Consider the following 23241-nt stretch of genomic DNA (forward strand, 5'->3'; position numbering starts at 1 on the left):
CCACAGCCGTCTCCCCAAGCCTGTCCTGCACGAACCAGCCGGCACGCGTCTCTGGCTGGAGACCGCGTGCAGGTAGCACAGAGCCTCTCTGCCGGGCTCTCGGCTCTGCCTGCCGCATGATCCTGAGTCTCTGAAGACCCCCTCTCTGACCAGGCCGGTCCCCCCTTGGGTGAGGGCCTTTCTGGGGGCCGGAACCTGTCCCCTATCAGAGTTTCCTCCCAGGGGTGCAGGGCCAGTCCTGCTCCCCCCGCCCCGCATCCTCCTGGGTTACGTGGAGATCTTTGGTGCCTGAGCTTTCCCACCAGGAGGTATTGTGAGAACTGTTCCATGTGTAGATGTATTTGTGGGAGGAGGTGAGTTCCACATCCTCCTGTTCTGCCATCTGGATTCCAAGTCACATACTTGTCTACGCAGTGGTATGATGTGATCCTGGGCTTGCTTGGATACCAAGCGTGCCGTCTTCAGTCATATTCGTGCTTCTCCCACCCGTTTGCAAAGTGCGATGGTGGAGACCAGCCACACCAGCTCACCGTGCACTGGAAGTATGCCTGGTGTGAGAGGAGGGCTCAACCGTCAATCTGTGTTAACTTTAAAAACCCTACACTTACAATACCTTGGGTATGTAAATCTACTTTTTGAACCGTAAGTGGTATGAAATCTCAAGAATTTTTAAAATTTTTTAAAATATTACTTATAATACTTCAGATATATTAAACTGTAGAAACTAAAATCTAAGAGCTTTTTTATTGTGGCTACTAGAAACTTTAAAATTATATATGTGGTCTACATTATACTTCTACTAAATCTTGAGTCAAACCAGGACTAACTGAAAGACTTCCTTTCTTCTGATAAATAATTTTATAACCTAATCAACCTAACAAGTTGATTTATCTTTTCTTAAATCTTCATAATTTCCTCTGAGCCTCCAAGTCAATGCTCAGCAGCTGTGCAGGCCAGTTGGCTGTAGACAGCTCCTGGAGTTTTTAAGGAGTATTTCTTGGCAGCTTTTGAAAAAACACTCATTGAAAGGTTAATCAAATCAGTCAGACTTGCATGTTGCTTAAACAAACCCCCATGTTCACTGAAGACTGAACAGATGCATCGACTCTACCCAGAGGCTTTTATGCCATTATCATGTTCACTTTTCTTCAAGGGTATAAGAAGCAGGCCCATACTCTGAATACTGAGCAATCAACATTTTGTGCCAACTCATGAAACTCCTGTGTACTTCCAGGACCTTACAGATTTTAAGTTCTTTCACATCAACGTTCATTCCACCTGTGGTTCATGAAGAGAGTCAGTTCTACACCTAAGTTTGTTTGCTTAGGTACAAAAGTAGGAACTAAAACGGACACGTATTGTGAGATAGTCTTAAAGACAACAGTTTAAGTGTCAACAGGGCATTTTAAGGAGCTTGACAGATGAATGTTTCCGGGAGACCATCAGCATGTCATCCACGCATGCTGAGACTTAACAGCGCTCACACGGCAAGAGACGGGTCATGGGGAAGTCGCCACAGGTCAGGGCCTAGGGCATAGATGAGGTCGCAGGTGTGGAGCCTCGCTTCACAACCGTGACCTCGAGTGGTGAACTGCAAGACTGACTCCACGTCAGAGCCGCGAGGACATCCCCCGTAACTCAGCAACGCCGGAGCCTCACGACAATGCTGACAGCTCCTGTGACATGGAAGTCCTGACGTGTTTTATGCACGTGCTCCCCCTAAACTGTGTTCAGGAATTAAACTGTAGGGATTGCACGACTGGAGAACAGACTGGGGCCAATTCCAGCTCGTAGGAAGACACCTCAGCAATTGCCGTGGAGGCCAGTTCAGCGTCCGCGGAGCACGCGGATGGGCGGGGCCGGCGGGGCGAGCGTGCCAACACCTGCGGGGCGTCAGACACGCTCGGACGTCAGCGGTCACTGGCGAGTCACGGCCGTCTCTGTGCCTGCAGCCCGACAGGAAGTGCGTTAGAGCCGCATCTGGAACAGGCAGAGGTGTGGGCTCCTGTCGTGTTAACGAGTCTGGCCGGCTGGTGCCCGTGCTGTCCCAACTGCTAATGTTGTGAACAACCTCTGCTCAGGAGTTTACGTCTCACCTTGATAAAAGATTACTTCCACGAGAGACAATCCTACCAGAAAATATTTTTCCGTGAAATTACTTAAAATGTGATCCAGCTTAATGCAAACACTATATAAACTATACCAAAAAATGTGTCATAACAAAGGAATCACTCAATTCTAAGCAAAGTTCAAAAGTACATTTATTTAAAATGTGGGCAAGATTTCAATATAAAAGAAAAGAGTATAAGAAATAAAAGTACAAAACATTTCAAATCTTTAAGATCCATAATTTAGAGATAGCAAGGTCTTTATTTACATCATTTCTATCTGCAGCTAAAGTTCCATTAACAGTGTTGTGAAAACATTTAAAAACCCAGCAAATGAATCATAAAACCTAATGTGGGCTCTTAAAAGTTGTATAATACAAAACATAATTTATGTTTCCTCAGAATAAAATTACCCATCTTAAATAAGATGCAACATATTTAATATATTTGTCTTCCTGCTTTAAAAACGCTTGTCCTGAAGCAAGCCGCTGGAAAACAAGGGCGCCTGGGGGCACGGGCCGGGGGCGGGCCGCGGTCCGGGCAGCAGCGCGGGCGTCAGTTGAATTTATACGTGGGCGTGTTGAGGAAAACAACCCACAGCAGCGCGGCCCACCCCCAGCACGGCCCAGGCCCTGCCTCCCCTGCAGGGCGCCTGCCAGGCCCTGCGGCCCAGGCCTCCGCCCGTGGCTGCCTTCAGGCTGCAGACGCGAGGAGAGGCCCGAGCGGTCACCCACAGGCGGCTCAGGTGAGCTTTATGCCAAGTCTTCCTTCTGTAAGGAAAGGCAGCGCAGAACGGGCTCTCGGACCTAAACACGGAGGGCGGGAGAGCGCCTCCTCTAGAGAACAGCCCACGGGGCTCAGTGGGCCTCCCAGCGGCTCCACCACTAGCCCTGGCAGGCGTGCCCTAGCCTGGGGGCTCCCGGGCAGAGGGGCCCACCCACCGCCTTCCCAAAGGATATGACTCGTAGTCCAGTGTCTGAGTGAGCACTCCGGTGAGAACAAACTCCGCGTTGTGAACGTCTGCCAGGAACAGAGACAAAACCCGTCAAACAGACGCACCTGCCCGCACCCACACACGCCGACACGCAGCAGAGCAATGAACGTACCTATTCCTCTGGCAAAATATTCTCGACACAAGTGAAGGTCATTTTCACAGGATATTAAAATTATTTCTGACAAACTCTAAGGAAAAGAAAAGCAGCTTCTTGGTTACTGAGCCTCATACATGACACTGACGCGTTCAACAGTGTTTCACTTCTCTGCACCTTATTCTGCTTATGTTCCATGAGTTTCCGGAAAGACGGCTGTTTAGACAACACTTTGCCTCCCGCACACTCCACAATTGCTTTCATGGTTGACAGACTCGGGCAGATCCCAGGAGTGATGTAAAAGTATTTCGCCTAAAAATGAAAATACGTGTATTGGTTTCAAACTGAATTTTCGGTGTGTGTAATTTGTCACTCTACCCAAGAAATTTGACTAAATGCCTAATTTCATGGAGCTACATGGTGCTAGACCCCCCTAGTCCCCACATGAAGTGGGCCTGGAATTTCAGACATGGAATTTCAAAAATAAGCACCCTCATATGCTAGGTGTGACCTATAATTATTAAAGAGCAACTAGAACGTTAATTCTTGTAAGACATGAAGTATGCTGTGATAAGAGCAAGAATAAGAACATTTCTCACAATTTCTAAAGCTCAGATGGAGTATAAAATGATTTTGATGGTTAAAATTTTCTAACACTCTTACTCTTAAATGTACAAAAAATACCATCTTGTTTTAAACTCCTCAAATATTTAGAAAAACACAGGCTATTTTAGGTAATGTACTCTTAACTCAGTACTGCAAATCTCTTGATTCCTAAGTTGGCTCCTTAAGAGTAAAAAAACAGAACCAAAAAAAAAAAAAAAAATACCTCTATTAATCTACTAAGCCAGTTTGATACAAAAAAATTTTCTAAACTGTTCTTAGAAACATTTAAACACCATAGTCTAGAATTATTAGACACATATTCAGTTAGTATTTTCTCAAGAATGATCTCCATTTTCCAGCTGAATATACATTTTACGAGAATAGTTGTTAAAAGCAAAAAACAAATTTAAATCTTACAAATTATTCATAACATGCTCTTTGAACCCGGGTTATGTGTAATGCATCTCTGTCCGTATCGATCCTCTTAGCCCCGGCACACACCCGGGAGGACAGAGAGCCGCCTGCTGTCACGGCCGCCCAGCGGCAGCAGCTGAGCTGAGCTCCCGTCCAGGCGTACCTTGAAGAGTGGAGCAGCGTGGGCCCTCCTCAAGGACTCCTCCAGACTGAAGGAGAAAAGCACCTCGGCCTCCGCGTCTCGGAGAAGGTAGTTCTGCTCGTCTGCAGAGGAAGACAGCACGGGATCAGACAGGGCCTGGCGCTGGGGGGCACCGCGTGTGACCGGCCCCAGGCGCCCCGGGAGAAACCTGTCAGCGAGAAAGTCTCCCCAACTGTATTTCAGTGACTTTCCTCCCGAAAAAAGCCAGGCCAAAGACACTCTTCCTCCTGGACCATTGTTTCTCAGCTTTTAGGAACAAATGTCCCGAAAGCCATGGACCTTCCTCTCACCCCTGGGCGGCTCCCCACACCCTCAGCTGTTGGGGGGCCTCAGCGCCCCAACCCAGACGCAGGTGAAGGGCGCCCGTGCGGAGGGACAGCCCGGGAACCAGCGTCACAGCCAGCGTGTGCTCGCAGGGACCAGTGAGTTCAGAGCCACTGGACTCCGGCTGAGACTCATTAGCCACAGTTCACAGATGGACCAGGAACAAGTTCCTCTCACACACGAACAATTGACAAAGAATGGTTCGACCAGATTCTGAGGCTCTAAGAATTTTTAAACAATACCTAATTTGTCAAAAAGTAAAGATCACAAAATGTTTTAATCTTCTTATGAATACAACTCGTTCAGAAAAGCGTTTCATTTCATCATCGTAACCAAACCAACAGTCCAGGGTCGGGCTGAGTCAGAGGACATGCTGACGGGCCACACGCTGGGTCTGTCACTCTTTTTAAAACAATGCCTTAAAAACGAGAAAACCATTTTCAGCTCAGAGACCATAGTCACTGACTCCGTCACGTCACTCAGGAGACACGGAGATTTAACAAGTGCTAGAAATGCAGGCCCACCAGCCACCAGCTGAAAAAGGCACCACACTAGGTTGAAGAGAAGAGTGTCTAAAAAACGAAGTTAAAGAATGCGCAAAGCTCTGTCACGCATGGAGTGATCCATCTGAAATGCCAGTTTCTGCAGCAGGATCAAGGCTGTGCGCCTGCTGAAGGGCTGAGACGGAGGAGCAGTGCGTGTGTGAGGAGGGAGGACTCAGAGGGACACAGCAGCTCCGACACCCTGGGTTTCTAAGAAGAGCAGCAGAGTCACGTTAACTTGGCCAGAGCTGTGGCAAGAGCCAACCTGAAGATCAAACTTCCCACAGCGGCACAGAGGGCATGTGTATTCCAGAGAGAAAGAACCTGCACAACTGGCGTCTCACACTGTGTGAATACCAAGGCAAACGCCCGTCCCCGTGGCTGGAAGCGCTGTCTTACGCCGTCAGAGCCCAGGCGGGACGTGCTGCAGGCTGGGGGCACAGGGGTGGCCGAGGCGGCTGCCTACACACAGGGGACTTGTCCAGGGAGCTGGTGCATTTAGGACCCGGGGAGCAGGCGTCTCGCTGCTGGAGCGCAGACGCGGGAAGGGAGAGACGCGCGGGAGCCCTGTGCTGTGGGACTGGCGCCGGATACGGACACGAGACGCACCGTGGGAGTCGGCTTGGCGCAGCCAGAGCCCACCGGCCCGAGCGCCGTCAGCTCCCCAGGTCTGCCCGGAGCCACCGGGGGTGGTGGGGATCCCTGGGACACACAGGTGCCGGTGTCAGGGCAGAAAAGCCTAAGACGAGCCCAGGACACTCTTGCTTTGCCAAAAGCTCCCAGGTGGTCACAACTGGCGGGAAGAGCGGGGAGGACACGAGACCAGCCCGGCCGGTGGCCACTGTCATGGCGGGCGACGTGGGAACGGTGCCATCTCCACGGATGAGACAGAAGTGGACGTGAGGAAACAGGGTAAACGAGAGTCGGCCTGGGGCAGCAGCGGCTACAGACGCCACAGTGCTCCCCACAGACAACCGAGAGCGGGCGGGCGGGGCAGGGACACGGTGGACGCCACCCCGGCGCAGGGCCGCACCGTGCAGCCCCGGCGGGATGCGTGCGGGGGCACAGCAGCGGGGTGGCGGTCCCACCGCAGAGACCCCGCCTGTCCTGGGGTGGGTGCCCCTGTTCCCAGGACACTCCTGGGCTCCCGGGCCCCGCTCCAGCCACCGTCCCACACCTGGAACCCCATTCGACAGCCAGCGTAACAGACAGGACGAGTCATCAGGAAACAGCCAGGCAGGGCCAGAGAGCTCTCCCCAATCACCACACGGTATTTCACAGTAAGATGCAAGGCATCAAGTGACTCACTGGGACGTGAAATAATCTGTTATTTATCCATTTAAATTCACAGACTTAAAAACTGAACTCGCCGTTTGCTGGGATGAAAACAGAGACGATTTCAAGGCAAGCCCTCCCACCTGGGCGCCCAGTCCCCGCGGCGCGGCCCGGCCACTTACCGATGAACTTCTGGCACTTGAAGCACTCCTCCAGCCACTCAGGGGTGACGATGTGCTTCACCACGGAGATGGCCGTCAGGAACTTGACCGTCCGCGTCACCTTGCTGGCGATGAGGTGGGTGCACTTCTGTGCGGACTCGGCCACCTCCCCGCCCAGGATGTAGAGCTTCTGGGGGCCGGGAACAGAGCAGTGGTGAGACCGTCCTGTCTGCAGAGCCGCCCGCCTGCCCGCCCGCCCACGGCTGGGAACTGTCTAGACCCTGAATGGGGCTCTCGGCCACAGAAAGGGTGAAAGCGGTGAGCCAGACCTACGCCACCGTGCAAGCCAAGTGGAAACTGGAAGCGACAATTTCCCTAATCAGTGCCACACAAGCCAAGACTGAAGCAGGACCCCCGTTGGACACCCGGAGGACACCCCTTTGAAGCAGCAGAAAGCTCTGAGAACAAGGCCGTTCGCTACGCAAGGAGCGAACCTCCCAGGCTGTCTATGCCACAGTGAGTGTAGACAAGGCACCTTAAGACACAGGCTCTAAGAAATGATGACATAAAAATCGACTTTAGACCTAGACATGTAAAAGTTGATCTCTTTATACCCAATTTTAAAAGTAAAAAAGAATTTTATAGTAGCAATTTTATATTTATTTAAAAAAACACTTTTAAAAAAAAATAAAATAAAATAAAATAAAATAAAAAATAAAAAAACACTTTTATAATTGTTTCTTTTCCTTAAAAAAATAAAGGGAAATGTTTGAATCCCTGTGATACAGGTCAACTATACTGTAACCATCCCCTCCCCAGACACCCACATAACAAAACACAAGCCCACAATCCCTCCTGGTGTTACTTCCAGAAGTGCATTTATGTAAATAAATACAAATACACCGCTGAGCCCTGGGCCCGCTGCACCTGAGAGAACAAGTCTTGAGAAGACGGTGGGTTCGTTAGGGAAACCTGAAGGGGCCCAGCTACTCTCGTAAGCTAACGTCCCTATGAAAACGGTATTTGCGCGGCTCTGCTAATGTGTGATTACAAGACTGCTCCTGGCCTCCTCACCTGAGTCGTCATAACAAGCAAGCAAGCGTCTAAAGAGGAAGCGGCAGCGGGAACGAGGCGGGAAGGCAACGATGTAATGATGGCGCAATTTATAAATGCACACGATGAACACCGTTACAACACGATATTCCTGATTACATGTTAACTTAACAAAACGGCTAGCCTAAAGCAAATATAAACAGAAAGGAACATTCCTAAAAGTCCTTATGCAAAACAGAAGGAAATTTCACCTTTATGTACTGTTGAACTTGAACAGGCTCAAATCCAGTGAAAAGCACAAAAGGGGTCAGTTCCGGTGTTAACTTCTTGGTGGGAGGTGGAATATCTTCAATTCTATGAAACACACATAGAAGAGAATGGCTATTACTTCTAGTATGTTCTTTACCAAACAAGAGATTTTAATCTTAACAGCTTTAACAAGCTCTGAGAGCCTCACCTGTGTGTGATTTTCTTTCCTTAAAGCAAAGTGCAGTGACTCACCTGTGCTTTCCCACCATTTACAGTCACCCCGAAGGACTCTCGCCTGGCACCCCCAGGGCAGGGGCCGATCAGGTACCACGCCCCAGCCCGCGCTGGCCCTGGGGGTCTGTGAGGGCGGGAGGGGGGCTTCCAGGGACCCCTGTGGTCCCAGCCCCCCACCATCTCCCACAGACCCCATCTCACCCCAGAAGCTCTGACGCAGAACAAAGCTGGTTTGACTCAACCACATACTTTATATTAAACTTCTTTTTTTCCTTTCCTTAAATTTTTCTCACCCTATTTCTAGCTTATATTTGAGACAGTCTATTAAATAAAAAAAAACCTGTAGCATTTTCATGATGTATTATAATCACATAATTAGTCTTTTACTAAAGAATCCAACAACCCCTAGCCTGGGTGGCTGTGGGAACTGGAAGGAGGGGGCTGAGGAGCGAGGAAGAGACAAAGACCCTCACTCAACGCGGCCCAGGGGTCTCTGGGTTCTAGATGCACCACCGGCTTAGCTTCAGCAGGCGAGACCAGGACAAGTCTGAGCACACCCTGCCCCAGGCCCACAGAGGGGCTCCATCCCCTCCCGACCCGGGCCAGGGGTCGCACACGGGCTCCGGACATGCAGAGGATGCCTGGAGCAGGGCTCCAGCACCCCCGCCCTGTCCCACCACAGCTCATTTCACAGAACGGGGGTTCCGGCGAGATAGAAAAAAATAAAAAAGATTGGACTGTCTTTCTTTAATAAAAAAGGAAAAGACACTGGCTGTTCCCCGTTTATCTCCAACAATGAAATGAGAGATGTCACGATACAGCTGCGATGCAAGCAAGGACATCCTTCCAAGTCCTGGGGGTTCAGCTGCTCAGTCGTGTCTGACTCTCTGCGACCCCAAGGACTGCAGCCCGCCAGGCTCCTCTGTCCATGGGACCCTCAGGCAGGAATACTGGAGCGGGCAGCCAGGCCCTCCTCCAGGGGCTCTTCCCAACCCGGGGACTGAACCCGTGCCTCTCATGTCACCTGCACTGGCAGGCGGGTTCCTTAGCGCCAGCGTCACCGGGGAAGCCCTTCCACGTGAAAATCTCAGAAACTTCCCAACTGCCACCATTTCCTAGATCACACTGTAAACGATCATCAACCATAAAAAAACAAGGTGGTTCTTCCTACCTGGCTCTTTTGGAAGAAGGCTGGATATTAGTTACTTCATTCTGCTTCGGTTTGGGAGGTAGTCTTACACCCTGTAATTAAAGAATGATTTACCTTGGTCAGCCTCCCCAGTAACACAGCAGCTTCTGAGCGCTTTCCACCCACCTGACCTCATACAAGAAGCGCTCCCCACTGCACAGCCGGCAGAGACCACGGGCGCCGCGAGCCGCCCAGGGAGGCCCTGGTGCTGGCTGCCCTCCCTATTCACCAGACCCAACAGCTCTTTAGGACGTCTTCACCCCCTCAGCTCTTGTGACAGATTTAATCCACAACCGTGAACTTTTCAAAACACTTCTTACTTCAAATATTTTTTGTGTCCCAACGGAATTTGGAAAACAAGATTGCAATTACACCCCTCCAGAAAGACAGAGGTTCCCCTCTGAGGGTGCAGGACGGTCGGGTCACAGCACTCTGGAGGCGAGGGCAGGCCTCTGACAGCCACTCCAGGACCCGAGCGTGGTGCCCGCGCTCCTAACACCAGCTGGAGGCCCTGACCTGCAGAGACGCCGAGTCCGGTGGGGGGCCAGTGCCTGGGGCCCCACAGGCAGCCTCGCGCTGTGGCTGCTGCCCCCTCAGCCCGCCCTGGCCTCTGACGCAGACCTTCTTCCACAGCACACTCGTTTATGTTCTATCGGGAGCAACCACCTCTCCATCTGAGGTGAGGGTGGAGAGGGCCCTCCCCCCAAGTGCAAGGCAGCCCTTCCTCATTTCCTACCAACCACCCCTGGCACGCCAGTGCAGAACGGCCCACCCTGAAAGCGGCCCGCAGAGACCCCGGCCCGCGGGCTGGAAGCGAGGAGCTGCGGTCAGGGCTGGCACACTGGCGCCCCAGTTCCCGCCTCCCGAACCGCACGGAAACACACAGTCTCCCCCTCTCTCCCGCTCTGCAGCCCTGAAGGCAGTCACGCAGCTCTCTGAAGAAGCCACGGGCTAACGTGTGTCGTGTGAATTAACTCCCAGTGTCATCAACCAGGAGGAAGAAGACGCAGGTGCACCGAGGGCTTACGACAGGCGAGAGGGGTCAGCCTGCATTGTCATGACGGCCGATTACTAAAATTAGTCACAGATACAAATGCGTCCCTACCACTTTGTAACACAGTAACGCCACAGTGAGGGGACTAACTTGACATACCATCAACAACTCTGCTGACACTTTCAACGGAACTCTCCAAGCATCTGAAGAGAAAAAACAGGTTACTTTTCAGAAACACTATGTAAATAAAGGACCCGTCATCAATATAAAAGCCTTCTCAGGACCCCTACACACTATTATATGTAAAACGGGTTAACAATAAGGACCTGCTATATAGTACAGGCAACTCTACTCGATGCTCTAGCAGCTACACGAGAAAAGAACCTAAAAAAAACACACATATGTACCAGTATGACTGATTCACTTTGCCGCACACCTGAAGCTAGCACAAACGGCTAGTCTATTCTAAATCCACCATCTTCCAATAGAAAAACCATTAAAAATGCACGTGTATCAGTAACAACAGAAACGAGAGCCTCTCCAGGAGCGGGCCACCCTGGACACGCGTGGCTCGGTGATGGCCTCCAGTAAGGGAACCGCGAGGACTGCTCCTCAGCCACAGGGAAGCCTGGCCGGGGCCGGGGGTTCCGTGAGACACAGCCGAGTAAGCCGCCTGCCCGTGGCCCAGGGCAGGCCCCGCCTGCCCGTGTGGGCTGCACCCCGGACAGCCTGGGGGCCCTGCAGTCTGCCGTCCGAGAAGCCGACTGACGAGCGCAGCGCGTGGGGCTGGCGGCCCAGCTGGGCCCTCGAGGACACGCGTCCACCGAGGAAGGGCCTGGTGCCTGCACCACGGCTTCAGAGCGGCCGTCACACCCAGGTGTGTCCAGGTCAGCAGGCAGGCTGTAGCTTAAAACCAGGGAGGGCCTTCCTGCGACTGACGCCGTTAGGACCAGACGTGGACGGGCTCCTTCACAAGAGCGCGTGTTAAAGCAGCTTGGAGCGACCACGTCCTGGAGTGACGCTCAGGTGGGTAGATGGGGTTAAGCACCATCTGATGTCCAGTCAGGGCGGTCGGCTTTCCTCAGGTTTTGTGCAGCAGAAAGTGGGGGCCGGGGGGATGCCACATCTCAGAGAGCAAGTTAAACTAGAGCTGGCTCGAGAGAGAAGATCAAAAAGCTTTCGAGTGCTCCATTCACTTCTGAGAGTCCATTAAAAACAGCAAACAAAATTACAAACCAACACAACTCCTGGGCTGGGTGCAGAGGGAGACAGCATGGAGAGGAAGCGGGAAACGAGATAAAAACCAACGAGACCCTGAAGCCCAGAGCGGCGCCTGGAGCACCAGCCTGCAGCCCAGGAGCCGCCCACTTACCCAGAAGGTTCAGCACCAGCTGCGGGGTCGGGGCGAAGGGGTCCTGCAGGCCGAAGGCGGTGTAGCGGCCGTACTGCGTCTGCCGCAGGGCCTCAAAGTTCCCCAGCAGGATGTCCCCCAGCCACTGGGCGTTCACACACGGGATCCGCCACTCTTTGGCTTTCTCGTACTTTAAACCGGTCGGTCTTTTTTGGTGTGGGGAGTGGGGAAGAGGAGAGGAGAGAAAACACATTTATTAGAGTTATCTGTGTTCAAACTTGTACTTCTGTTCAACACAAGCCAGCCCACACTTGCTCACACCGGACATGGCAGGGACGGGTCTGCAGAGCTGACCAGGATGTAGGGAGGTGTACCCGCGACAGTGAGGTCATCGCCCGGCCTGCTGTCACCTCAGCACTGCCACCTAATCTGACTGCAGCCTCCTTAGTCATCCCACTTCATTCTTCTACCACCACTATCACTGCCGCTCTTTCAACACGCTCTGATGTCCACCATGGAACTCTGACAGAAGGAGGGACCCGGGGCGGCGCCGGGCGGGGAGAGACGGGACCCCGGCTGACCCGGGGACCCAGGGCAGCGCCGCGTGGGGAGAGACGGGACCCCGGCTGACCCGGGGACCCGGGGTGGCGCCTGGCGGGGAGAGACGGGGCCCCGGCTGACCCGGGAACCCGGGCAGCGCCGGGCGGCCCGAGGGCGGCGGCCGGCCTTACTCTCTGCAGATGAGCACCGTGTTGCTCCGGCACAGGTAGCCCGTGTACTTGGCGCCTGCCAGGTACGCCATCAGCTTCAGGTCGTCCCTGTCGTTGTCAACGAACCCCGTCACAGAGATAATCTGGGGGAGAAGAGGCCCAGTGAGGTCAAGATGGGACGACAGTCTAACCCGGTTAGTAAGACTCTTCTCCGTCAGCTGTGTTTCCGTTCCTCCTCGGCACTGAGGTGCACGCGGCGACATCTCCTCTGAGGACGCTGTTACTGCTGACAACGCTGCTCACGAGCCAGCCAGGGGGACGGGAAGCAAACACACCAAACGGGGACGCCTCCCTGGGTCAGCTCGACACTGTTCCCACCATGGTGACAAAGTTTCCTAGAAATAGTGGTCAGTTCTTCTCACTGATCCCGGTTTTGGGCTCATCTGACCGGGAGAACCAACAGGACACCATGTCTGGCCAGCTGTGGCCACTCCTGGGGTCAGAGGCTTAATTGTAAAGTGAAAGTGAAGTCACTCAGTCGTGTCTGACTCTTTGCGACCCCATGGACTGTAGCCCTCCAGGCCCCTCCGTCCATAAGATTTTCCAGAAAAAAATACTGGAGTGGGTTGCCATTTCCTTCTCCAGGGGATCTTCCCAACCCAGGGATCAAACCCAGGTCTCCCGCATTGCAGGCAGACGCTTTACCGCCTGAGCCGCCAGGGAATAGGCATTTATTAAACAGTGTCCAAGACTCGGGAGAACCCGTTAAATGTCAGGAAGCTGTGACTGTTACAGGGGGACAGAGAAGGAAACAAGATGCTTATTCCATTCAGGGAGGCGGGGGGAGCCTTACATGCTGGGAGCACGGCTTGCCCCCCGGGGGGAAGGCCACGGGGAAGTGCAGGGCCCGATGGGGTGGCACCAGCTGCTTCTTCTTCAGGACCGTGTTCAGCCAGTGCGCCGTGACGCACCTCTTCCTCTCCTTTATTGCCTGCAAACACAACAGTACACGCCGGTCGCTGGGGGCTTTACTGCAGGGGACACACACAGCTGTGAGGCTGTGTGACTACAAGGTCACTTCTACTGAAGTCCTACAGCACTCAATTTACTGAACTAGTAAAACTACAACAGTGTCACCGGTTAACTAGAACACAACCCGCAACACAGGAACAAGAGCCGACCGCGGGGAGGAAAGCTGACAGCCCAGGAAATGACTTCAGTCACGGAAGGAGATGACCCTCCCAATCATCAGAATTAGAGCTGCCCCGTGAGAACACAGCGAGTTACGAAGACGTAACTGCCCCTGAAGGTAACCGCAGGATGGGGAGCTGCCGGCAGGCGGCCCTGCTGGGGAGGACGGTGTCCACCTCCCCCTCACTGGGAACCTGCCCTTCCTCCCCGGTCCTCACGGGCAGAGAAGCGGGGGCCACAGACATGTCCACACGTCAAAGGCGGATGGAAATCAGCAAGCAGCGGTTTCCTGTCTTCAGAGGTGGGAGAAAGACTTTTCCAAGCACGACTGCCCCAGCGTCACTCAGAGCCCCCAGTCCCAGCAGAGCCGAGCCCTCACCTGTGCGAACAGCCCGCTGACCTGACTCTCGCAGAGCAGGTGGGTGCAGCGGCTCGAGAACGTGGGGTCCACGGCTCCTCCGTGCGCCTGGATGATCTGCACGCACACGAGACCCACGGTCAGTCATCTCCCATGCCCGGGGAAGAGGGCCTTGTGATCTCCAATGGGACAGAGTTCACGAGACCCACCACATATGTACACAGCGTATTTCCCAAAGTGTGAACAAACCATCAGTTATATTCATGGGCTTCCCACCCTGCACTACACAGCAAAGATGAACTCTAAGCCCTGTTTCATCTGAACTTCCGGAGGAAGAGTGGGATGCTCTCTAAGACAGGACGCTGTGGATGTTTTAGATAAACCAGCTGTTCTGTGCTGTGGGGCACCCCACGTCTCAGGGGGGCGGCTACACCCCGACCCCCAACCCAGATGCCAAGAGCACTCCCCCCGCTGGGACAGCGAGAAAAGTTTCAGGTATCGCCAACTGGTCCCTAGGGCCAGAAGTGCTGCCTTTAAGAAACTTTATTCTAAAGAGAAGAAAAGAAAGCAAACCAAGATGAAGTTAAATTCAGTTTCTGAATTTCTGAATTTTTTCACACCGTCCTGTATCCCAACTGCAGTGGTTACACGGTCATGTGGCAGCGAGGGGAACGCTGTTACCAAAAGGGCGAGAACTTTCTTGGGTTGGCCAAAAAGTTCCTTTGATTTTTTTAACTAAAAGATGTATCTTTAATGTGCCCCAAGAACTTGATTGAACAACATGCTCACCGTTCTGTTCCACTACCTTCCGCCATTTTTCAGGCAGCTTCATAATTCCATATTCCCATGACTTTTTATCATTCTGAGCAAAGAACTATTCAGGTGCCTTTTAGTCTTCTAGGGAATTAAAATATTTTTCCAATAAGAGAATTTTGTAAAGACTGAAATAAATGGAAATTCGAAGTTGCAACGTTTGGTGAATATGGTGCAGGAATCAGAACTTTCCAGACAAGCTGTCACAGTTTTTGCCTGGTCATCACACATCAAAGAAATATGCAGTCTGAGTTATCTTGATGGAAGCGTGTGAGTCTTCTGTCGATTAATTCCGGGTGCTCTTCATAAAGTGCTGCTTTCAGTCAGTCTAACCGAGAGGAGTACTTGTTGGAATTAACCGTTTGGTCTTCCAGATGGAGCTCACAATAGAGGACCCCCTTCCACCCCCTCCACATACACAACATCACCTTCTCTGGTGTGGTTGGTGGTGGTTCATTTCACTTGCCCCCAGATCTCTTCTGTTCATTATTGTACAGTATCTTTTCATTGCTGGTCACAATTTGTTTTAAAAACAAAACATTTTTTGTTATGTTTCAGTAGAAAACTGCACGTGGAAAAAAGGTCAAGAAGGCTTTTTTCGCTTCACTTGTGTGGAACCCAAACATCAAAGTAGTGAACACAGGCAAGCTGGTGCAACTCATTCTCAGCGCTGGATGTGGATGTTCTGAGTATGTCAGCTGCCTCACACGTGGTATAACGTTGACTGTTCTCAGCTAATGTCTCGATTTGAGCGGTACTGACTTCAACTGGTCTACCCAGCCATGGGGCACCGTCCAGCAAGAAACCTCCAGCAGGGACCTTGGCAAACCACTTCTGGCATGTCTGATCAGTCACAGCACCTTCTCCATACACGTACAAAGCTCTCTTTTTTTCCTTTTCAGTTGTGTTTTTACCTTTCTTGAAATAATTAAGCATAATATGCCAAAAATATTCGTTTCTTTCATCTTCAATATTAAAATGGCTGCACAGAAATTCACCTATTTTGATAACTTTTTAAAAGAATGCACACTGATAAGACAGCTGTCACAGAACAATCTAAAAAATTGTTTTGCATGAAGTTAAAGTCAATTAAGTGCTATCAGAGCCATCTTACAGAAAAAACAAACGAGCTTCTTGGCCAACCCAGTGTGTGTGTGTGGGCACACGTGTGTGTGTGTGCGCAGGTGCGGGCACACGTGTGTATGTGTGTGCAGGTGCAGGCACACGTGTATGTGTGCACAGGTGCGGGCACACGTGTGTGTGTGTGTGTGCAGGTGCGGGCACACGTGTGTGTGTGTGTGTAGGAGTAGGCACATGTGTGTGTGTGCAGGTGCAGGCACACTGTGTGTGTGCAGGTGCGGGCACATGTGTGTGTGTGTGTAGGTGTGGGTACACGTGTGTGTGTGTGTGTAGGTGTGGGCACACATGTATATGTGCGCAGGTGTATCTCAGTGACCTCACCCTTTTCCAGGTGGCCAGCAGCTGCTTGTCAGACATCTGCTCTGGATAATCCGCAATTGCAAATACACATCCCAGTAAGAAGCCTTCTTCTGGGACTACAACAGAAATAGGAAAGAATTAGAACAAGGAAAATGAATTAGAAGCCCCACTCTATGAATGTGTGCACAAAACATGAAAAAGCTCATTTTGCAGAGTTCAGTGTGAATTTATGAAGTTAGTCACACTTGCCCATGATGTCTGAGGACCTCTGCAAAAGGTCCTACAAAAACAGTTGCTAACAAATGGAGCTATTCGATTCCCCATATTATGTGATTCAAAACCGGGAACCATCACAGTTTATGTCTGGGCACCGAGCGCTCCGAGTGGTCCTTGCAGCAGCCCGCCGTTCCAAGGACAGCAGTGTTCACTTCAGGGTAGGGACAGAGGCCCAAACCAGCGGAGAAGCCTAACGACTCCTAACCATGGTCCCCACCCTCTAAGTATTTCTCTGACGCGGATCCTTAGCCTGCCCTCTAACGCTCTCAGGGAAGGTACAAGGGTTTCGGGAGAGGGAGAGAGATGCACGTTACTAACTCTCCACCGCCGGGTCGTGTCCGAACAGCGGGGGCTGCGCCTGCGCCTGGGGCGGCGGGGGCTGCAGGGCCTGGGCGGGCGGGCCAGGCGGCTGTGCTGTCGGCGCCGGCTGCATCTGCTGCATCTGCTGCAGGCGCTGCAGGTGCTGGAGGTGCTGCTGCTGCAGGTGGGCGAGCTGCTGCTGCGGCAGGGGCGGCTGCGGCCGCGGCAGGGGCGGCGGGGGGAAGGGGTGCGGCTGGGCCTGCGGCGGCGGGAACGGGTGCGGCGGAGGCGGGCCGTAGGGCTGCTGCTGGAGCTGCAGGAGCTGCTGGGGCCGCAGCTGCAGCACGGGGTGCGGCGCCGCGGCCGGCTCCGGGGCCGCCTTCACCTGGCCGAGCAGCACCGCGCCCGGAGCACCCTGCTGGCCGTGGTTCACCTGCTGCTCCAGCGTCTTCGTCGGCGCCGAGAGGGACTGCAGAATCTGGAGGCAGAGACCAGGCAAGGGCACATCAGCAGCTGCCGCGCTCACCTCACCGGCCCCTCAGAAAGCGGAGCGGCACGCCCGACACGCCGCGGGCTAACCCTCACCGGTGGGAGGCTTCAAACCCATCACTCACGTCCCCCCGGTGCTTATGCGCTGCCAGCTCAGAGAAGTGGACATGCTCGTACTTGAGACTGCGTCACCAAAACGTGGAACGGAGTAAGTGAAACGGAAGAGGCTACTGAACGGACGTGGGCAGATACACTCCCTGGAGTGGCTGACTTGCTCCAGAGCAGAAGGACCAGCGGGGGGGCAGGGCGGGGGCTCTTCTGTCCCACTGACCCCACAGTCCTGCTGCGAGCGCAACGCCCCGCCACCCCCCACCTCCCCCAGGCCATACAGCCTGACCAGGCCTCCCTCCCACGGCTGCCATTTCCCAACAAAGGGTCCAAAGGACGCCAAGACCCCACCCACATGAAGGCACGGGACACTGCGGCCCCGGACGGCAGCCACCAGCCCTGTCCATCTGCGGCCGCCCCGCTCCACCACACACACGAGGGACAGGAGAGACCCAGCCCCAGCGGTGTGCACGCGGGCAGCCCTCTCCAGCCCCGAGGCCGTGCGGAGCTGCCCATGCCCTGTCCTCAGGGTGAGGCGGGCCCCGCACACACACTGGACAGCAGCCTCAGGTGGGAGCCCCGCGGCCACGGCCTCCCCCGAGCTCAGGCCCTGCTCGGGGACTCCAGGGACCAGGGGCATCGCCTCGCAGAGCGTCACATCCCGTGTTATTTTACTACCCTGTGCCACGCTGGACGTAACAGAAGAAACCTGCCTTACAATGAATTTTCCCAACGTGCTCAAAAAAAATTGGAAGCCAACTTCCTATGGTCAAGGAAACCAGTAACAGATTTTACTAACAGGCAATGCCAAAGAATGTTCCAACTACCACACACTTGCATGCATCTCACGCTAGCAAAGCAGTGCTCAAAATTCTCCAAGCCAGGCTTCAACACGACATGAACGTTGAACTTTCAGGTGTTCAAGCTGGAGGCACAGGAACCAGACATCAGATTGCCAACATCTGCTGGATCACAGAAAAAGAGCGTTCCAGAAAAACATCCACTTCTGCTTTACTGACTACACCAGAACTTCTGACTGTGTGGATCACAACAAACTGGAAAATTCTCAAAGAGATGGGAATACCAGACCACCTTACCTGCCTCCTAAGAAACCTATATGCAGGTCAGGAAGCAACAGTTAGAACTGGACATGGAACAACAGACTGGTTCCAAATTGGGAAAGGAATACGTCAAGGCTGTATATTGTCACCCTGCTTATTTAACTTATATGCCAAGTATATCATGCGAAATGCCATGCTGGATGAAGCACCAGCTGGAATCAAGACTGCTGGGAGAAATATCAATAACCTCAGTATGCAGATGACACCACCCTTATGGCAGAAAATAAAGAACTAAAGAGCCTCTTGATGAAAGTGAAAGAGAAGAGTGAAAAAGTTGGCTTAAAGCTCAACATTCAGAAAACTAAGATCATAGCATCCAGTCCCTTCACTTCACGGCAAACAGAAGGGGAAACAGTGGAAACATTGACAGACTATTTTCTTGGACTCCAAAATCACTGCAGATGGTGACTGCAGCCATGAAATTAAAAGACACTTGCTCCTTGGAAGAAAACCTACAACAAACCTAGACAGCATATTAAAAAGCAGAGAAACTACTTTACCAACAAAGGTCCGCATAGCCAAAGCTATGGTTTTTCTAGTAGTCATGTATGGATGTGAGAGCTAGACTATAAAGAAAGCTCAGGGCCAAAGAATTGCTTTTGAACTGTGGTGTTGGAGAAGACTTGCACTGCAAGGAGATCCAACCAGTCCATCCTAACGGAAATCAGTCCTGAATATTCACTGGAAGGACTGATGCTGAAGCTGAAGTTCCAATACTTTGGCCACCTGATTGAAGAATTGACTCATTGGAAAAGACCCTGATGCTGGGAAAGATTGAGGGCAAAAGGAGAAGGGGACAACAGAGGATAAGATGGTTAGGTAGCATTGCTAACTCAGTGGACATGAATTTGAGCAAGCTCCGGGAGTAGGTGATGGACAGGGAAGCCTGGTGTTCTGCAGACCATGGGGTTTCAAAGAGTCGGACATGACAGAGCAACTGAACTGAACTGAAAAGTCAACCAATACAACTAACCCCTATTTTTGTATCCCTGTCATTTGAATAAAACTCTGGAAATTCAACTTTCACATAAACCAAAGCTATACAAAAATCTCAAATATGTTTTTAACATATATCTTTTACTTAAATAGACTCCAAAACATAAATGTTGTATATTTGCAAGAGTAACAGGTCTTGGATTTAGTGATGAAATAAATTAAAACTGAAATAAGTTAAACTCAAGATTTTGAGTACATCTGTCTTAGAATCACCCTACAAGTAAGAGGAGACTCTCTGGGTACTCTAAAAAATCCACAGTTGGGCTCTCAGCAGAAAAAGCAGTTTTAATAAGTAACAAGGCAACTCTCTTTTCTCTGTGCAAGTATTAAAAAATACTCAGTCAAGTGGGGGAGAAACGAAGCCCACCACAGACCCAGCCGAGCAGAGAACAGCACGTGGGATGCTGACCCTCCAGAGAAGCAGGCGGGAGTGGGAGGGGGCCAGGAGCCCGCACGAAGGACACACGCTGGTCCGGCAGCTAGGGGGGCTGGGGGGTCAGGGAGGTTATTACCACTTTATAGCCTTGGGTACCATTAGAAAAGGCTTCCCTGGTGGCTCAGTTGGTAAAGAACCCGCCTGCAATGCAGGAAACCCGGGCTCAATTCCTGGGTCAGAAAGATCCCCTGGAGAAGGGATAGGCTACCCACTCCAGTATTCTTGCCTAGAGAATCCCCTGGACTGCAGCCTGCCTAGCTCCTCTGTTCACGGGGTGGCAAGAGTCAGACACGACTTAGCGACTAAACCACCACCACCACTGGAATGTATGTAAAACTGTGCACACGCGTTACTGTTTCCCCGCAGAAGCACCAGCCCCTGCAAACCTGATCGAGCCTGCCTGTCCACCATCAGCAACAGGGTGAACCGAGGGGGCTCCCAAGGGCGGCAGGGGGGCCGGCCGCATGCCCAGGGCCAGGGCTGGGCTGCACAGGCCTTGGATGGCTGACTGCCCGCATCTGAAGGGGGTGGGGGCGTGGGGGGGCCTGGCCGTCACACGGGGAGCCTGGGGCAGGCGGAGAGGCAGGACTAGGGCCCAGCTGGGCTGGAGGCGGGCGCCAGCCTGGAGGGCCTGCACCTGCCTGCCAGCCACCAAAAGGCCCAGAGAGCACCCTCCACGGCCATCAGATGCTGTGTCCAGCTTTCTGATCTGACTCTGGCTGGAAACCCGCCTGAGTCCTGAAGAACCAACATCCCTACCTGCGTGAGCACGTGATGCGCCACACCGCAAACTAGTTTTCAGGGGACGTCAAGTCTGAATTTCCCTCCGCGCTGCCACAGTCCTTATCTGAGTTCCTTGACACTGAGTGCCACATCTGACATACACACGCACAGCTCCTAACCGCCAGAAATTTGCAATTTCAACAGGAATCTGATGGCTGCTGTTTCCCCAACCCTGCCCTGGCGAGGACGGACCCCACCCCGCCCACACCGCGGGCGGAGTGAGGCTGTCTTCCCTGGAGGTCGTACCTGCCCACCATGGACTGCGCATTTCCAGGTCCAAGGAGATAGATTCCAACATACAGAGAACTTGGGATTTAAGTCAACCTCCACTGTACTTGAAAGACACATAAGCCACTGGAAATGCCGTCACTGAGGAGCAGGGCCCTCCACGGCCGAGCAGGAGGGGGCTGGCATCCCCCACAGGCAGCCCCAGGAACAGAGCCCAAGGAGGTGTCTGCGACCTGAGGGCAGGACCCCGGAGGCTCCCCCAGCCTCCCCAGCCTCCCCCACCCCGATTTCTGACTTCCTCCCCCTCTCTGCCTGTGGCCCGGCATCTGCACCCCACCCTCTCCACGGCCCCTGCAGGGCTGGGTGCTGACACGGGGCCCGCCGCCCACAGGGGCTCCCGCTCTTCCTGGGCACCGGCTTCTCCCCAAGTCTCGGCAGCACCACCTGGGCAGGCCTAGCCCTGACATTCTCTGACGGCCTCCTCGCTCCCCCCGCCACTTGCCACTCACAACCGGGCCAGCACGCGAAGTGCAGGTCCTCTGGACCACACCAGCTGCCCTCAGCAGACCGAGGCCTGCCAGCTGTGGTGCATGACCTCGCCCCCGCCTTCCCCCTCCGAGGCCGCCACTCTCACGAAATCGCCTACCTGAACGCGCCAGCTCTGCCCACCCGGCTTCCCCTGCAGGCTGCGGGTGCCGGCCCCAGCCCCCAGCCCTCACCGTGGGCCAGACCCCACCGCGCGCACTCTGCCAACACCCCAAGGCAGGGTGCCCCCTCACCCTGGCTCCTAACCAGCTCCAGCACGTGTCCGGAACCTTGCGTCCATGTCGGGACACTCGCCCCCCCAAGTCCCTGACCCCGTGTCCATCCCCCACCCCGGGGGCCGCCCCTCCAGCGTCTCAAGGACCAGGTACTATCAACTGGTCACCGTTTACCCCGAGAGAGGGAGGCAGGGAGGGACGCTTCTTACACACTTTTAACCAACAAAAACTCTCTTAAACTATCCACACCCCCACCCCGGAACTCGGCTTCAGCTCTGCCAGGGCCGCCTGGGGTTAAGTGCCCAACCTCAGGGCCTCCTCCCCCAGCAGCGGGCACATGACCCGCCACCACCAGCCAGGCGTCAGGAGCCCGTCTGCTCACACCTGTCTGCCCTGCCTCTCCTCTGCAGCGGAGAGGGTGCCGGGCTCCCTGTCCACACTCACCGCCTTGTCTCCAGGGCCACCCCCCACACACAGGGACACACAGGGGGACACACACACACAGGGACCCACACACACACACAGGGGGACACACACACAGGGACACACACACACACAGGGACACACACACATGGACACACACACACGGGGACCCACACACACACACAGGGAACCACACACACAGGCACACACACACACACACACAGGGACCCCCCCACACACACACGGGGACACACACACACACAGGAACACACACACACGGGGACACACACACACACACAGGGACACACATACAGAAGGACACACACACACACAGAAGGACCCACACACACACAGGGACACACACACACGGGGACCCACACACACACACAGGGACACACAGACACAGGGACACACACACAGGGACATACACAGGGACACACACAGGGACACACACACACACAGGGACACACAGACACAGGGACACACACACACACACAGGGACACACACGACACACACACAGGGACACACACAGACAGGGACACACACAGACAGGGACACACACACACACAGGGACACACAGACACAGGGACACACACACACACAGGGACACACACACACACACAGGGACACACACGACACACACACACACAGGGACACACACAGACAGGGACACACACAGACACAGGGACACACACGACACACACACAGACAGGGACACACAGACACAGGGACACACAGACAGGGACACACACACACACACAGAGGGAACCACACACACAGGGACACACACAGGGACACGGACACACACACACAGGGACACACATGACACACACACAGACAGGGACACACACAGGGACACACAGACAGGGACACACACACACACACAGAGGGAACCACACACACAGGGACACACACAGGGACACACACACACACACACAGGGACACACAGACACAGGGACACACACACACACACACACAGACACAGGGACACACACACACACACAGGGACACACACAG

At 53.5% G+C, this 23241-nt stretch overlaps 1 protein-coding gene across 2 annotated transcripts in view; it reads right to left on the bottom strand.

Moving 5' to 3' along the window:
* Positions 1-2244: 2244 nt before the first annotated feature.
* PAXIP1 (PAX interacting protein 1) overlaps positions 2245-23241 on the bottom strand; it is a 39866-nt gene continuing 18869 nt past the window's right edge. For both annotated transcript variants that reach the window (XM_043463961.1, XM_043463962.1), the window contains 15 exons: positions 16897-17356; positions 16324-16418; positions 14071-14166; positions 13354-13491; positions 12522-12643; positions 11812-11996; positions 10599-10642; positions 9428-9498; positions 8025-8127; positions 6742-6910; positions 4380-4480; positions 3374-3508; positions 3215-3290; positions 3068-3128; positions 2245-2679 (listed from right to left, as the gene is read on the bottom strand). In XM_043463961.1, the coding sequence (XP_043319896.1) occupies positions 2664-2679; positions 3068-3128; positions 3215-3290; positions 3374-3508; positions 4380-4480; positions 6742-6910; positions 8025-8127; positions 9428-9498; positions 10599-10642; positions 11812-11996; positions 12522-12643; positions 13354-13491; positions 14071-14166; positions 16324-16418; positions 16897-17356 (1872 nt within the window). In that variant the 3' untranslated portion in view covers positions 2245-2663. The remainder of the gene's footprint in view (positions 2680-3067; positions 3129-3214; positions 3291-3373; positions 3509-4379; positions 4481-6741; positions 6911-8024; positions 8128-9427; positions 9499-10598; positions 10643-11811; positions 11997-12521; positions 12644-13353; positions 13492-14070; positions 14167-16323; positions 16419-16896; positions 17357-23241) is intronic.

This window comes from Cervus canadensis, chromosome 3 (genome assembly GCF_019320065.1).
Source record: "Cervus canadensis isolate Bull #8, Minnesota chromosome 3, ASM1932006v1, whole genome shotgun sequence".
Taxonomy (NCBI): domain Eukaryota; kingdom Metazoa; phylum Chordata; class Mammalia; order Artiodactyla; family Cervidae; genus Cervus; species Cervus canadensis.